Raw genomic sequence first — 14,247 nt, forward strand, 5'->3', positions numbered from 1 at the left:
GCCGGGGCGCCCGGGGCGGCGCGGAGAGCTTGGCCGGGCTGGGTGCTGCTGGGTGGGTGGCGGCCGGCGGACGCGGCTCTCGCCCTGTGCTGGGGCTGCCGTGTTGGAAAGCCCCAGCACGTGTAACGTGACCAGGGCTCTGCAGTCCTGGACGGGTCTGTCCCCGCCCGCTCCTGCGAGGCGGATTTGCCGAGTTATTATCTGCCACCCTGGGTTTTGTGCTGGGCGCGGGAATTGCAAAATGCGCCAATCTTGCCAACCGTCCGCGAGGCCCATCTGGTTTGCAAAGGGTGCTCAGGACGGAGGGCGGGGGCTCCGGCCGGGCTGCACGTGGAGCGACGCGTTGGGGGTGGGGGCGGCAGCGGCCACGCGGGCGGCCGGCCGGCCGCCGTCTTGCCCGGAGGCTCCCGAGCTGGTTTCTCCGCCCCTCTCCCCGCCCAGGCTCAGTAAACAGGGCTGGAGCGCCGGGGCCTGCCGGGCAGGGCTGAGTGTCTGAGGACAAGGCGCTGGCTTTGCTAATCACATCACAAGACCTTGAGCCGGGGCCAAAGGCGTGGAGTGGCGCGGGGCGTCCCGGGCGGGGGAGCGGACTCGGAGGACGCGGGGAGAAGCTGGGTGAGCCGTGCAGGCGCGGAGGTAGCTTCCCGCCGGCCTCCCGGGGCGTTGGGGGTGCCGTGGCCGCCCGAGGGTCCGCGCCCAGCGCAGTCTGGGCCTGTCGCACGCTCCAGGCCACTTCCCGTCCCCGGCCGAGCCAGACCTGCGGGCCCGGTGGGGCACCCCCTTCGCTCTCCAGCTCCACGCCCCAACAGCTTGCACTGAGAAATGCGGTTTGCCGAAGGGTGCGCCGTCCCTGTTTGGGTACGGGGCAGACACCGCCCGCAGCGCCGAGAGAGGCGAAAGCCACTGAAAGCACCTTCTCGCTCAGTCTGCACCGGCTGCCAAGAAGCTGGGGCCAGGCCCGCGCTGTCGTCCACCTGGCAGCCCGCACCCCAGCCGCGCTTAGGCTGGAAGGTCCAGGGCGCCCAGGGAAGGAAGTTTACCTGGCCCCCACCCCTCCCCGAGTGGATCTCCCCACTTGCTATGTCCGCACGAAGTCCGTTCCTTCTGGTGATCATTGTGTCAGTTAACCTGGAACAGAACGAGCTAGGCGGGTCGCTCAGGGCCCTGTGTGCCTTCCCCGAAGCTCTGCCCCCCTCCCTGCCCAGGGAGCTAGAGTCCAGGATAGGGCTGGAGTTTAGGGCCCCGGCCCTGGTAAGTCATGTGGTCTTGGGCGAATCACATGGCGTGTTGGTGCTTGGGTTTCCTCGCTTGTAAAACTTAAGATAAAATGCGTGCTTTTCTCACCTCTCACCTTTTGTCAAGGTGCAAATGAGGTATCTGCGAAGGGGTCTAAAAGATAAAACAAGTATGAGCCATCTTATGCATGAAAGTGACAAAGCATAAAGAGGAAGCCAGGCCCTGTGGGTGGGGGTCCCCAGAATTGTGAGTGCGGAGCTGGGGAGGGGGCGAGCACCCAAGTCCTGGCCCCTGGAGCTTGGAGCCAGGGGCAGGCAGAGACGTGGGAGAGGTGGGCCGCTGACCCTGTTTTGAGCTTTGTTGGGTGGCCTCGAGAGCCCACCCGCCTTCTGTTTCTCCCGGGGAATGCATCAGCAAAGTGTAAAACAGCCTTTCCCCCTAACCACTGCCATTAGGGTAGCAACAAGATTTCAGATACCAAACCAGTGGGACATCTGTTCCTCCTGCCCTCCGAGGCTGGCTGCAGCCAGCAGAGATCAAAATCGGAGCTAAAACCCCGTCCCCAGCAGCGAGAACACCCGCTCTGCAGACGTGGTCGCAGGATTCTGGGGACGACATGGAAACATGGTAGGAACATGCTTTGGTACCGAGTACCTCCGTGTGTAAAATACTCCCATCGTTATGTAACTGCTTTTATTTCACTTGAAATGGAGAAAACAGGAGCACTGGCCTTTTCCAGTGAGCTGGGCTTTGCTGGGCTGGGTTCGTCATTATTCTCCCGAGCTTATCACCACGTCATGCCACTAAGGCCCTGACTTCTCACCAGGCAGGTCTTAGAACAGAAAAGAAGTGTGAGGTTGGCAACTTTCCATCAGGTGTGGGCTACACAGATGCCTAGCTAGGTAATTATTTCAGGATCACAAAAAACCACATTTGGGGCTGACTGGTTGCAAAACCAGCCAGGGAGTTTCCTGTTCGCTTTAGGACAGAACTCTGGTGCTGAGTTAACTTTCTTCCTGCCCTGCTACGGAGGCCTTTGTGCTTCGGCCTTGGCTGCATTTTCAGTGGCAGCAAGCTTTCTTCCAGAGACAGATTACACTCGAGACATCACCTTTTCTGCCACAGGAGAGAAAATCCCTCTTCTCTAACGTGCGCTGTCAGACCCTCATACAAAAAGATCCTTTGAAATGACCTCCCCTCTGAGAAGTACTTAAAAATATGTACAGAGCCTAAAACCTTGAACTGGGTTATAGGCTATGAGCAAAATGGCCTTTTCAGATACCTAGGCTGAAAAATGAATGTGGATGAAGCTATGGTCCATCTAAGCTATGCATTTCAAGATAACAGCCTGTGGGAAACATTTACTCTGAAACTACAGATGAAGGAAAAAAGACCAGCAGCAAAAAGTATGCAAGAGCGCCACCTGCTGGGTGTGTCAGGAAGAGGGCTTGGGCTGGACTTGGAAAAACAGAAAACCCTTAAGGTTTCTCAGATCAGATCAGTGCAATGGAGAACTGTGTTTACCCGTGTCTTAGATGGGAATCGTTCCTGTTGCCACCAAACAAATGATGGTACACAGTGTGGGCATCGAGTTCTTTATTCTGGCTCTCTTTCTCCAGGTTCCTTCCAATCTGCTTTCACCGGGTGCCACAGTCAGGTTTCCTAGCATTAGCATAGGTATGGGGTGGGGGTGGTTAGGGGAGCTCTCAATGGCTCTTTGAATAATTAGGATGGAATGTGTAGGTCACTGCAGGACTTATACATGCAGACAATAAAAACAAAATTATTTCTATGAGGTTGATCCTTACTTAATTCTCCCAGGATCCAACATGTGGAACATATTTCTGCTTTGCTAAAATGGAATAAAATTTAGAAGCCTGACCAAATGGGCTGTTTGCCAATGAACGACTCCAGCGCCTACAAACAGCCAGAAGGGGCGGCGGGGCTCATGGGTGTGTTAGAACTCAGTTCTGTGTAGTCGATTCACAGAAATGCTGGGTGGCTACGCTTGGATGTTAGAGGCCCCGGGGGACGGAAGAGGCTCCCGCAGGCCTGCAGGTGGCCTGCACCTGGGAACAGAGGAAAGATTCAGCGGGGCAGCCTCACTTCCTACAGTAGCTGCAATAAACGAGGCTGCCTGGGATGAATGAACTGAGGGAACACTCCTCAGTAAGAAAGAAGCCGCGGAAGACTGGACTCACAGAAGTGGGCCAGGCCTGGAGTGGAGAAAACCCGGCTTTATGTTCAATACGTTTCCAACAGGCACCCCCGGCCCCCAGGTCTCCTCTCTTCAACACCCTTTCTGTTCCCGGGAGGGTCCGCCGACTCGCCTCTGCAGGGGCTCCCGCAGCCCCAGGAGCTGGGGGTCTCCTTCCTGCCCAGCCAGAGAGGCCAGCAGCCTCAGGCCAGCCAAAGTCCTCTCCTCCTGAACACGCAGTCTGCCGAACTCCACTGTCTTCCGAAACTCTGCAGCGGGCGGGAGCTCTCTGAAGAGCTGGGCCAGGAGCTGGCGCTGCTCCGACAGCGTCCTCCGCAGGTGACACAGCCAGTCGGGGCGTGGGGGACGCCAGCCGGTCTTGGAGAGCAGACTGAGGAGGTGCTCGTAGAGATGCTTCACAAACATCAGGGGCTCGGCCCAAAAGTTGACCTCCGCCTTCTCGAACAGGTGGTCGTCTTCCACCTACATCCGATGAAAACACCCGAGAGCAGTCATCCAGGGAGTGGTGACAAGCCCAGGCCGGACCGAGCTGAGCTCTGCCAGATGCCCAAGAGGTATGCCCCTCCCCCAGCTGCCAGAGGGCCCACTGTGGCCCGTCCACACCCACACGTGCGCGCCACTCGCAGCCTTGAAGGCCACCTTCTATTTTCACTTGCTGTGCCGCTCCGACAGAGAGGAATTTCCCCCAGACTTAACATGACCTTTGATAAGGATGTGTTTGTGGTTCAAAGCCAAGGTGTTTTGGGGGCCTGATGTGGCGAGGGGGCTCCGGGCAGGGAGTGAGCCCTGGGCCATCCAAGAGGCAGGGAAGAGGGAAAGCCGGTGGCAGTGTGACGAGCGCAGGATCGCCCGACCCGAGAGCCCGGATCGCTGTGAGGCCACAGCCTTTCAAGGTGGTTTTATCACAAAGGCTTTATCACTGTCTCTGCATTTCCCCTAACAGGCTGCCTCTGAACTGCTGGCCTGCGGGGTGACAAGAAGGCCAGCTAAGTCGGCCACTGGTGGCCGTGGATTTCGGCTCCCAGGCTGCGTTCCCCGGGACTGCCCCCGCGTGCCTCCAGAGAAAGGGTTCATCGTTTTCTCCAAGCAGCAAGTCCCTGGGAGGCCCCTGAGCACGCCACTCTCAGGCCTAACTGTGGGGGTGGCCCTGGCTAATTCACACCCGCTGATAAGCCTCTGTAACTAAACTCCCATGTCCACGCAGCTTCTTCCAAAGTTCTCTCCCCTGGCTGATCTGAACCCTCAAAGGCAGCATGGCAGTGTGCCCAGCACCCAGAGCAGCGCCCGGCAGGCGACGTTCCCGCTGGCGCTAAGTGTCCTGAAGCACACTTTCACAAGCCCACTGGGCCAGCCCTGCCACCCCACCCCGAGACCCTGGGCTTACCTGATCTGTGCTCTCCACACAGACCACGGGCTCGTCACCCTCTCCCAAAAGCCACCCCAGCAGGATGGGCAGTCCAGGAGCCAGCTGGTCCCACTGCTGGAGCAGGTCACACAGGACAGCCAAGGCCAGGGCCAAAGCGATGGAGGCGTCCACTTGGCAGAAGGCGAATTCTGCAGACAGGAGACAGGAGACCGGAGAGCAGTGGTGGTGCTGCTCAGGACCAGCCCACGGGGCCCACGGGGCTCTGGGGCTCACTGCCATCAGCCAGGCAGGGAAGCTGGGGCAGGGAGTCTCAGTGCCCTGAGTCCTGCTGTCTACACAGCTAGACGGAGTCACAGGCCTGAAGCCCACCACCTCTGTGCCCCCCATCTCAGTGTGGACAGAGCATCCCCACCTGTGGGCCCACACAGCCCTCTCCCCGCCACCCTTCCTGGGGAACCCTCCCCGCCAGCATCTCGTTGCTCTCACCCGTCCCACTGGGTGGCCCCCTCCTTGGAAAACAGACCCTTCTGGGCACATATCACGTTGAATCTCTAACATCTTAGAGCAGAGCATGCGCATGCTTCTCCTTAAAGGGCCTGAGAGTCAAGTCGAGGACGAATCATCCCTTGCTTAACTACGGGGATACACTCTGAGAAACACACTGTGAGGCGATTTGGTCATTGTGTGAATGTCACCGAGCCCACGAACACAAACTGAGATGGCCGCAGTGTCACCAGGCTGCAGACTTCGGTGGGACCGCCACTGTATATGCAGCCCATCCTCAATCCATTTAGGACTTGGAAGGCCATGAGGTCTGAGACACCTCCTCAACTCGGCCCAAAGCAGCCGCAGCCAGTCCGTACAAGGACGGGTGTGGCTGGGTTCCGAGCCCACTTGATTACCGACACTGCAATTTGAGTTTCGTGTGCCCCAAAATAATAATATTCTTTTGATTTTTCTCAACCACTAAAGAAATGAACTATTTGTAGCTCATGGACTCTACAGAAGCAGCTGGGAGACTGGACGTAGCTCGTGTTCTGCTGCCCTCTGTCCTGGCCTGAATCCACCAACAGAGTAGGAGTGGGGTGCAGAAAGAGGAAGTGGGGCACCTTGGGGAAACCATTGCTTATTTCACCACTGGCCCTAGGCAGTCCTAAATACGGGTTTGTAGGAAGGCTTAGGGTGTTGACATTTCCGCTAACAACCCTGCCCCTGCCATCCCAACCTGGAGGAGGCCTGGAATCCCCTCACTCAGACAACGGGCCGCAACAGCTCCTCCTGCCCCAACAGCTGCCTTTCTTTTTAACTTTTATTTTTTAAAGATTTAATTTATTTATTTGAGAGGTAGAGTTACAGAGAGAGAGAGGGAGACACAGAAAGGTCTTCCATCTGCTGGGTCACCCCCCAGATGGCCAAAATGGCTGGAGCTGCACTGATCCGAAGCCAGGAGCCAGCAGCTTCTTCAGGTCTCCTACACGGGTGCAGGGGCCCAAGCATTTGGGCCATCTTCCACTGCTTTCCCAGGCCATAGCAGAGAGCTGGATCGGAAGTGGAACAGCTGGGACTCAAAACTGGAGCCCAAATGGGGTGCTGGCACTGCAGGCAGAGGCTTAGCCCACTACACCACAGCGCTGGCCCCTCCAACACCTGCCTTTCAATCACACACTTCTGTTCAGCCCTCAGCTCTCCCGACTCCGTATTTCCCAATTCAGCTCGCAGCCGTGTTCCGGGCCAGATGGCCCCCAAAGAGACCGGCTCAGCACAGGCAGGGAAGGTTGAAAGTGTGGAATAGAAGGTGCAGCTCTCTAGGGTGCTGAATCAGGCTGATGAGGGTGGCCCCGCTGAGGGCCTAGGAGGTGCCGGGTTTTGAACCACTGCTCCATCTCCAATCTTTCCAACATTCTCTGAGTGCAGAATTGCCACCCCTACTGCACAGACAAGGAATCTAGGGCTCAGAAAGGCTAACTGATTTGTGTGCAATCACAGAGCTCTAAGCAGGGCAGATGCTGTGGAGAGCTGCAGCGTGGGACACCCACATCCCATGCTGGAGTGCCTGGGATCAAGTCCCACCTCCGCTTCTGATCCAACTTCCTGCTTACGTGCTTGGGAGGCAGACAATGGCCCAAGCGCTTGGGTTTCTGCCACCCACATTGGAGACCTGGTTGGAGTTCCTGGCTCCTGGCTTCAGCCTGGCTCAGCTTCAGCTGTTGTGGGCATGTGGGGAGTGAACCAGCAGATGGAATTTCTCTCTCTGTCCCTTTGCCTTTCAAATAAAAAAAAATGGCTATTAAAGAAAACAGAATTGTTAATAAGCTTCACGGTGCATGCAAAGCACGGATTTGGAGAGCTAGCATCACCACTGCGGATGCAGGTTTTTATGGTGAGATAAGCAGGGTTGGTGATCCTGCAGCAGGGCCAGGACAAGTTAGAGGCCACAAAGCGGAACCTAGCTTCATGTAAACAGCCAAAATAACTGGTTTCATGATTGTCAGAGGCACAGATAAATCCCCCAGGACCCCTGCCCTTTAGTGTCCCTGTTCTCCCTGCTACTAACTCTGCGGCCAGAACCAGGATTTAACCTGGGGAAGAGGAAGAGGAGGAGGGTGTGAGGGGTGGAGAGGTGAAGGTGCATTTTGGGTTAGACCCAAGCTATGTGTCGGCCAGGCCTTTGCCTACAAGACAACCACCACCCGACTCATCTGTGTGGCTCTTAATTGGCTGAGAATCTGTATGGGGAGATGGGTCTAAATCCAGTGACCTCTTTCAAACTCCCAGAGAACTGAAAATAGGATTCAACAGACAGAAGATGCTCAAAACATACTTGTTTATGGGTCTGGAGATGATGAGATCTTTTCTTTTATCCCACTTGATTTAATTTAGACATTAGCATGGGGACTGGCACAGTGAACGTGCTCCTTGAATAGTGACTGGCACCACTGTTGATGATACACACACTTGACTCTCACTGGGTCCCTACTCTGTGTGGGAGGTGTCCCTGTGTAGCCAGTGTGGAGGCCATGTTAGTGGAGACCGTCCCAGGGCCTGCCTGCCCCCCACCCCCCAGCCTGCAGCACCCTTGGAGATGAAGTCAGGATTGATTTTATCCCTTTTAGTCATTTTAGTCATGTTCTGAAAAAACATCCAAGCTACCAGTCCTTAGATTGTGGAACCATCAGGTCAGCTGCTTTGAGACCTTACAGAAAAATCTACCCTCTGATTCACTCCCCACCTCCCACATTTTTTTTTTTTAAATAAATCTTCTGAAGACAAGGGTTGAAAGCCCTGAGGGAAGAAGAAAAGTTTCATCCACCAGCAAAATTAGTGCCTGCAGCTCAGGACATGCTGGGCGCATAAAGAACAGGGAGGGGCACCAGTGGTGCGGCGGGTTAAGCTGCCACTTGCAATGCTGGCATCCACCTTTTTTTTTTTTTTAAAGATTTATTTATTTACTTGAGAGGCAGAGTTACAGACAGAGAGAGGGAGAGACAGAGAGAAAAGTCTTCCATCCATTGGTTCACTCCCCAGATGGCTGCAATGACTAGAGCTGGGCTGATCCAAAGCCAAGAGCTTCTTCCGGGTCTCCCACGCAGGTACAGGGGCCCAAGCATTTGGACCATCTTCTACTGCTTTCCCAGGCCATAGCAGAGAGCTGGATTGGAAGAGAAGAAGCTGGGACACTGCATCCTCTATGGGATGCTGGCGCCAACAGGTGGAGGCTTAGCTTGCTATGCCACAGCGCCAGCCCCTGGCATCTGCTTCTGATCCAGCTCCCTGCTAACTGCCTGGGAAGGCAACGGATGATGGCCCAGGAACTTGGGCCGTGCCACCGTTGTGGGAGATCCGGATGGAGTTCTTGGCTCCTGGCTTCAGCTTCAGTGTGGCCCAGACCTGGCTGCTGTGGCCATTTGGAGAGAGAACCAGCAAATCAGAGTGCACGCGCGCTCCCCCTCCCCCCAACTCCTTCTGATGCTCTTTCAAATCCATAAATCAATATTGAAAAAAACCACAAAACGCACACCCAGGGGTCACCAGGGCTGGCGTTGGGAAGGCCCATCTGACAGGACAGCCAGCCCCCCTCCGGCATTGTTTTGGAAGGGGCAGGAGAGCAATGGGATGAGCTGGTGTCTGGCTGCAAGCGGGGGATCTGTATGGAATTTTAACTATTGTAACGCCACCCCTGCAGGCTGAGGAGGAGGAGGAAGGAAAGCTGGAATGTTCTGGAGCGGCAGGGGGAAAAAGGATTAGTTGGGTTCCGATCTCTTGTTGGAAGGACTAGATGCATGCCACCAAGGTCCCTCTCCTACCTTGCCCTGGGTGAGGGCAGCCCAGCCAGAACAGCCTTGATCTCTCCTGGCCCAGTGATGTGTGAAGGAATGTTGTATTTAACCATGCCGGCCAGCCAGGCTCGTGCAGGCTGACTGGTCCGTGTTCAGGAATCTGCTGTGCATCCACAACAGCCGAAACAATCCTGGAGGGCTCAGCTTCCTGACTTCAGAACTTACTACAAGGCTACGGCGACCAAGACAGTGTGGTACTGGCATAAAGATCAATGTAATCAATAGAACAGAGAAGACAAACAATGGCACTGAGAGGTTAGAAACAAACCCTCACATTTATAGTCAGTTTTTTTTTTTTTTTTTTAATATCTAGTTTGTTTACTTGAAAGCAGAGTTACAGAAGAGAGAAAGAGAGATCTTCCATCTACTGGTTCACACCAAAATGGCTGCAATGGCTGGGGCTGGGCCAGGCTGAAGCAGGAGCCAGGAGCTTCATCTGGGTCTCCCATGTAGAGACCCATGTAGAGGGGTCCAAGTACTTGGGCCATCCTCTGCTGCTTTCCCAGCCGCATTAGCAGGGAGCTGGGTCAGAAGTGGGTCAGCTAGGACTCGAATCGGCACGCATATGGGATGCCGAGGTTGTAGGTAGCAGCTTAGCCTCTATGCTACAACACCGGCCCCAGTTGCCTCTTTAAAAAAAAAGATTTATTTATTTATTTATTTGAAAGACAGATACAGAGATCGAGGGGTGAGAGGAAGATAGACATCTTCCATCCACTGGTTCACTCTGCAAATGGCTACAGTGGGGGCTGGTGCTATCGCGGAGTGGGTTGGGTATCTGCTTGTGGCACCTGCATCCCATATGGGCACCAGTTCGAGTCCCAGCTGCTCCACTTCCACTCCAGCCCCCTGCTGATGGTCTGGGGAAGCAGTGGAAGATGGCCCAAGTACATGGGCCTCTGTACCCATGTGGGAGACCCTGAAGAAGCTCCTGGCTCCTGACTTTGGATCAGCTCAGCCCTGGCCTTTGTGGCCTTGTGGGGAGTGATCCAGTGGATGGAAGACCCCCCCCCCCCCCTCCTCCGGCACTGTCTGTAACTGTGCCTCTCAGGTAAACAAATAAATCTTTAAAAAAAAAATTTGGCTGCAATGACCAGGGCTGGGCCAGGTCAAAGTTAGGAGCCTAGAATTCTATCTGGGTCTCCCATGTTGGTGGCAGGGGCCAAAGCTCTTAGGCCATCTTTTGCTGCCTTTTTCCCAGGCACATTAGCAGGGAGCTGAATGGAAGTAGAACAGCCAGGACTCAAACTGGTACCCAAATGGGATGCTGGCGTGGCTCACAGTGGCTTAACCCACTGCACTCCTAAACTGACTTTTTAAAAAATTTTACTTATTTTACTTGAGAGGTAGAGTTAAGATTTTACTTATCTACTTGAGAGGTAGAGTTACAGAGAGAGGAGGAGACAGAGAGAAAGGTCATCCATCCCTGGTTCATTCCCCAAATGGCTGCAATGGCTGGAACTGGATTGATCTGAAGCCAGGAGCTTCTTCCGGGTCTCCTATGTGGGTTCAGGGGCCCAAGCACTTGGGCCACCTTCTGTTGCTTTCCTATTGGCAGGGAGCTGGATCATAAGAGGAGCAGCCAGGACATGAACCAGCACCCACATAGGATACTGACACTGACACCACAGGCAGAGGCCTGGCCCACTACACCATAGCGCCAACACCCCATCCCCCCCACCCCCCATTGACTTCTGACAAAGATGCCAAAACAATTAGCTCGGGGAGAACAGTCTTTTCAACTAGTGATGCTAGGACAACTGGTTCTAGATATGCAAAATAAGGGAATTGGACTCCTACCTAACACCATATATAAATGTCCAATCAAACATCAAATATGGGGCAGGCATTTGGCATGCCAGCATCCCATGACAGAATACCAGTTCAAGTCTTGGCTCCTCTACTTCCAATCCAGCTTCCTTCTACTATGTACCCTGGGAAGCAGCAGATGGTGGCTCAACTACTAGGGTCCTATTACTCACTTCAATGCCTTAAATTGAGATCTGGGTTCCTGGTTTCAGCCTGGCCTAGTTCTGGCTGCTGTGGGCATTTGGGGAATGAACCTGTAGAAGGAAGATCTCTCTGCACTACAAAAGTATATCAAGGCTGGCACCGTGGCTCACTAGGCTAATCCTCTGCCTGCGGCGCCGGCACCCCAGGTTCTAGTCCCGGTTGGGGTGCCGGATTCTGTCCCGGTTACTCCTCTTCCAGTCCAGCTCTCTGCTGTGGCCCGGGAAAGCAGTGGAGGATGGCCCAAGTGCTTGGGCCCTGTGCCCTCATGGGACCAGGAGGAAGTACCTGGCTTCTGACTTTGGATCAGCACAGTGCACTAGCCGTAGTGGCCATTTGGGGAGTGAACCAATGGAAAAGGAAGACCTTTCTGTCTCTCTCTCTCTCACTGTCTAACTCTGCCTGTCCAAAAAAAAAAAAAAAAAAAGTATATCAAACACCTAATGTAAGAGCTACAATTATAAAACTAATAGAATAAAACATAGGAGTAAATACATACAAACTTGCAACAGTTTCTTAGACATGACATTGAACACACAACCACAGAAGAAAAGTCGAACTTCATCAAAATGCCTATGCTTCAAAGGGTAACATCAACAAAGTTCAAGGACAACTCACAGAAGGGAAGAAAATATTTGCAAATCCTATCTGACAGGAGACTTGTGTCTAGAATACATAAACAACTCTTAAAACTCAATGCTAAAAGCCCAGCTGAATTAAAATGTGTGCAATGGATGTAACTATCTTTTCTGGAGAAGATATACAAATGACAAGTAACCACAGGAAAAGAGGCACGGCATCAAAAACTCTCAGGAAAATGCGAAGCAGAACCACAATGCAATAAAAAAGACAAGTTTTGGCAAAAGTGTGCAGACACTGGAACCCTCACATGTATGCTGGTGGTAATAGAAAATGATGCAGCCTCTTTGGAAAACAGTCTCACAGTTCCTCAGCCTAGCATGCCCCAACAATTCCGCTCCTAGGAATGAACGTAAGAGAAAGAACAACTGTGTCCACACAAACAGCCCACAGTGAAGCTCCTCAAACGCCCTCCCCCAGAGAACGGATCAGTACGATGTGGCAAGGCCACACAGTGGAACAGTGCTCAGTGGCGTAGGCAACGGTGAGGACATCGGGTGTTCAATGGAGTGGCCCCGATCCCAAGGGCTGGGGGCGATGGGAGGAAAGAGGTCAGTGTGGGAAATAAATAATTTCAGACTCCTCTTCCCACTGGCTACACAGCTATGGCAAGATGAAATATGCCCTAGAACCTCCTGGAGAGCTTCAAAATGGGTGAGGTTTGCTAGGACACTCATGACTGTGGCCCATCTGCACAAGGGGATTAACATCCCGTCACTTGAAATCGTGTTGCAAACCCAACAAATCAACATTTAGAATTGGCAACCCAGTGCCTTCCAGCCTTGTGAATGGAGAACTCGAGCGACCGTGGCAGGGGGAGCGAGCCTGTGTCTCCAGGGCTGCTGCCGCTCCTGCCGAGAGCTCTAGTCCTGTCTGACTGTCCTGTGCTGCTTCCTTCCCACCTCCTGCAGAGGGCCCACCTCGGGGCTGGTCGGTCCCCCAGCCCACGTTCCCATTCACTTCTGGGCAGGTAGACAGGTCAAGTCACAGGCGTTGAGGTCATTCTCTAATTTTTTAAAAAATATTTTATTTCAGTGGCAGAATGACACAGAGACAGAGACCCACAGAGAGAGCTTCTATCCACCAGGTCAGTACCCAAATGATCGCTATGGCTGGGCTGTTCCAGTCCAAAGCCAGGAGCCCAGAACAATATCCAGGTCTCCCATAAGGGTAGCAGGGACCCAAGAATGTGGGCCATTTTCTGTGGCCTTCCTAGGAACGTTAGCAGGGAGCTGGGTTGTTAGTGGAGCAGCTGGGACTAGAACCAGTGTCCCAGTATAGGATGCCCACGGTGCAAGTGGCGGCTTAACCCACTGTGCCACAATGCCAATCCCTGGGGCCATTTTCAATGGTATGATTAAAATGAAAATGCCAACTTGGATTCTTTCCAGGTGCCAACCTTGAAAGCTATTTCAGACCATGGAATAAAGGCCTACAGTGTGATTCTGTAGGGCCACTGCCTCAAGTCTCCTCTCTCCGGAGAGCAAGTCAGCACAGTATATGCTGCACAAATGGCAATGGGTTGAACTCTCCCTTGTTTGTAGCACTGGAGGGTCCTGTGTCAGGCACTTGCCTGGCTTTGTCATCCAACCGACTCTCCACCCATCCATTCAGCTACATGCTCACTCATCAACTCGAGCTCACTCATCAACCCCTCAAGGGTTTATTGCCCACCTGCTGGCAGGCAGCACTGGGAGACACATGACAAACACCCCCAGTCCCTTCTCACAGAGAGTGCACAGCTGACACGTACGTGTCAGGAGGAAGCGGGCAAGGCCACAGAGCAGGTTAAGCCACCACTTACGATGCCCACATCCCAGATCAGAGTGCTGGCTCAAGTCACAGATACGCTGCTTCTGATCCAGCTTCCTGCTAATGCATTCTGGGAAGCAGCAGACAATGGCTCAGGTGCTTGGGTCCCTGCTACCTGTGTGGAAGAACTGGATGGAGTTCCAGGCTCTTGGCTTTGACAGGGTCCAGCCCAGGCTGTTGTGGGCATTTCGGGAGAGAACCAGTAGATGGTTTACCTTCTCTGTTGCTCTGCCTTTCAAGTAGATAAATACAAGAAAGTAAAGAAGCATCAGGGAGCAGTCCACACTGGCATATGACAGATGAACGACAGCAGCACTAGCAGGAATGAAAGGCTGGAAAAGGAAAACACACACGTGGCAGGAGGTGGGAGGACTTTAGCTGGGCTGAAAGGGAGGGGCCCGGAGTTGGAGTAGCAGGAAAACCAGACCTGCCTGGAAGAGGAACATCTGTGAGGGGCTGGGCCAGGCCTGGCGAGGCCAAGGCGGCGATTGATTGAATCTGAGTGTTACTCGGATTTCTTTTTTCTGAGTAAAGATATGTTCAAGTTTCACTATGCTGTTTCCAGATAACCTCACTCTTTCTAGTCTTTTCTGTAGACGTCTTCACTTCCCCTCAGCAGGGCGAGAGCC

The 14,247-nt window shown here is 53.8% G+C and overlaps 1 protein-coding gene across 1 annotated transcript in view; it reads right to left on the reverse strand.

Annotated features, from left to right (window-relative positions):
* Window positions 1-1,899: 1,899 nt before the first annotated feature.
* The window catches only part of THADA (THADA armadillo repeat containing), a 375,245-nt gene continuing 362,897 nt past the window's right edge, over window positions 1,900-14,247 (reverse strand). The window contains exons 37-38 of the mRNA XM_062209349.1: window positions 4,839-5,008; window positions 1,900-3,916 (exon numbers count right to left, since the gene is read on the reverse strand). Coding sequence (XP_062065333.1) covers window positions 3,527-3,916; window positions 4,839-5,008 — 560 coding nt within the window. The 3' untranslated portion in view covers window positions 1,900-3,526. The remainder of the gene's footprint in view (window positions 3,917-4,838; window positions 5,009-14,247) is intronic.

The sequence above is a fragment of the Lepus europaeus genome, chromosome 13 (assembly GCF_033115175.1).
Source record: "Lepus europaeus isolate LE1 chromosome 13, mLepTim1.pri, whole genome shotgun sequence".
Lineage (NCBI taxonomy): Eukaryota > Metazoa > Chordata > Mammalia > Lagomorpha > Leporidae > Lepus > Lepus europaeus.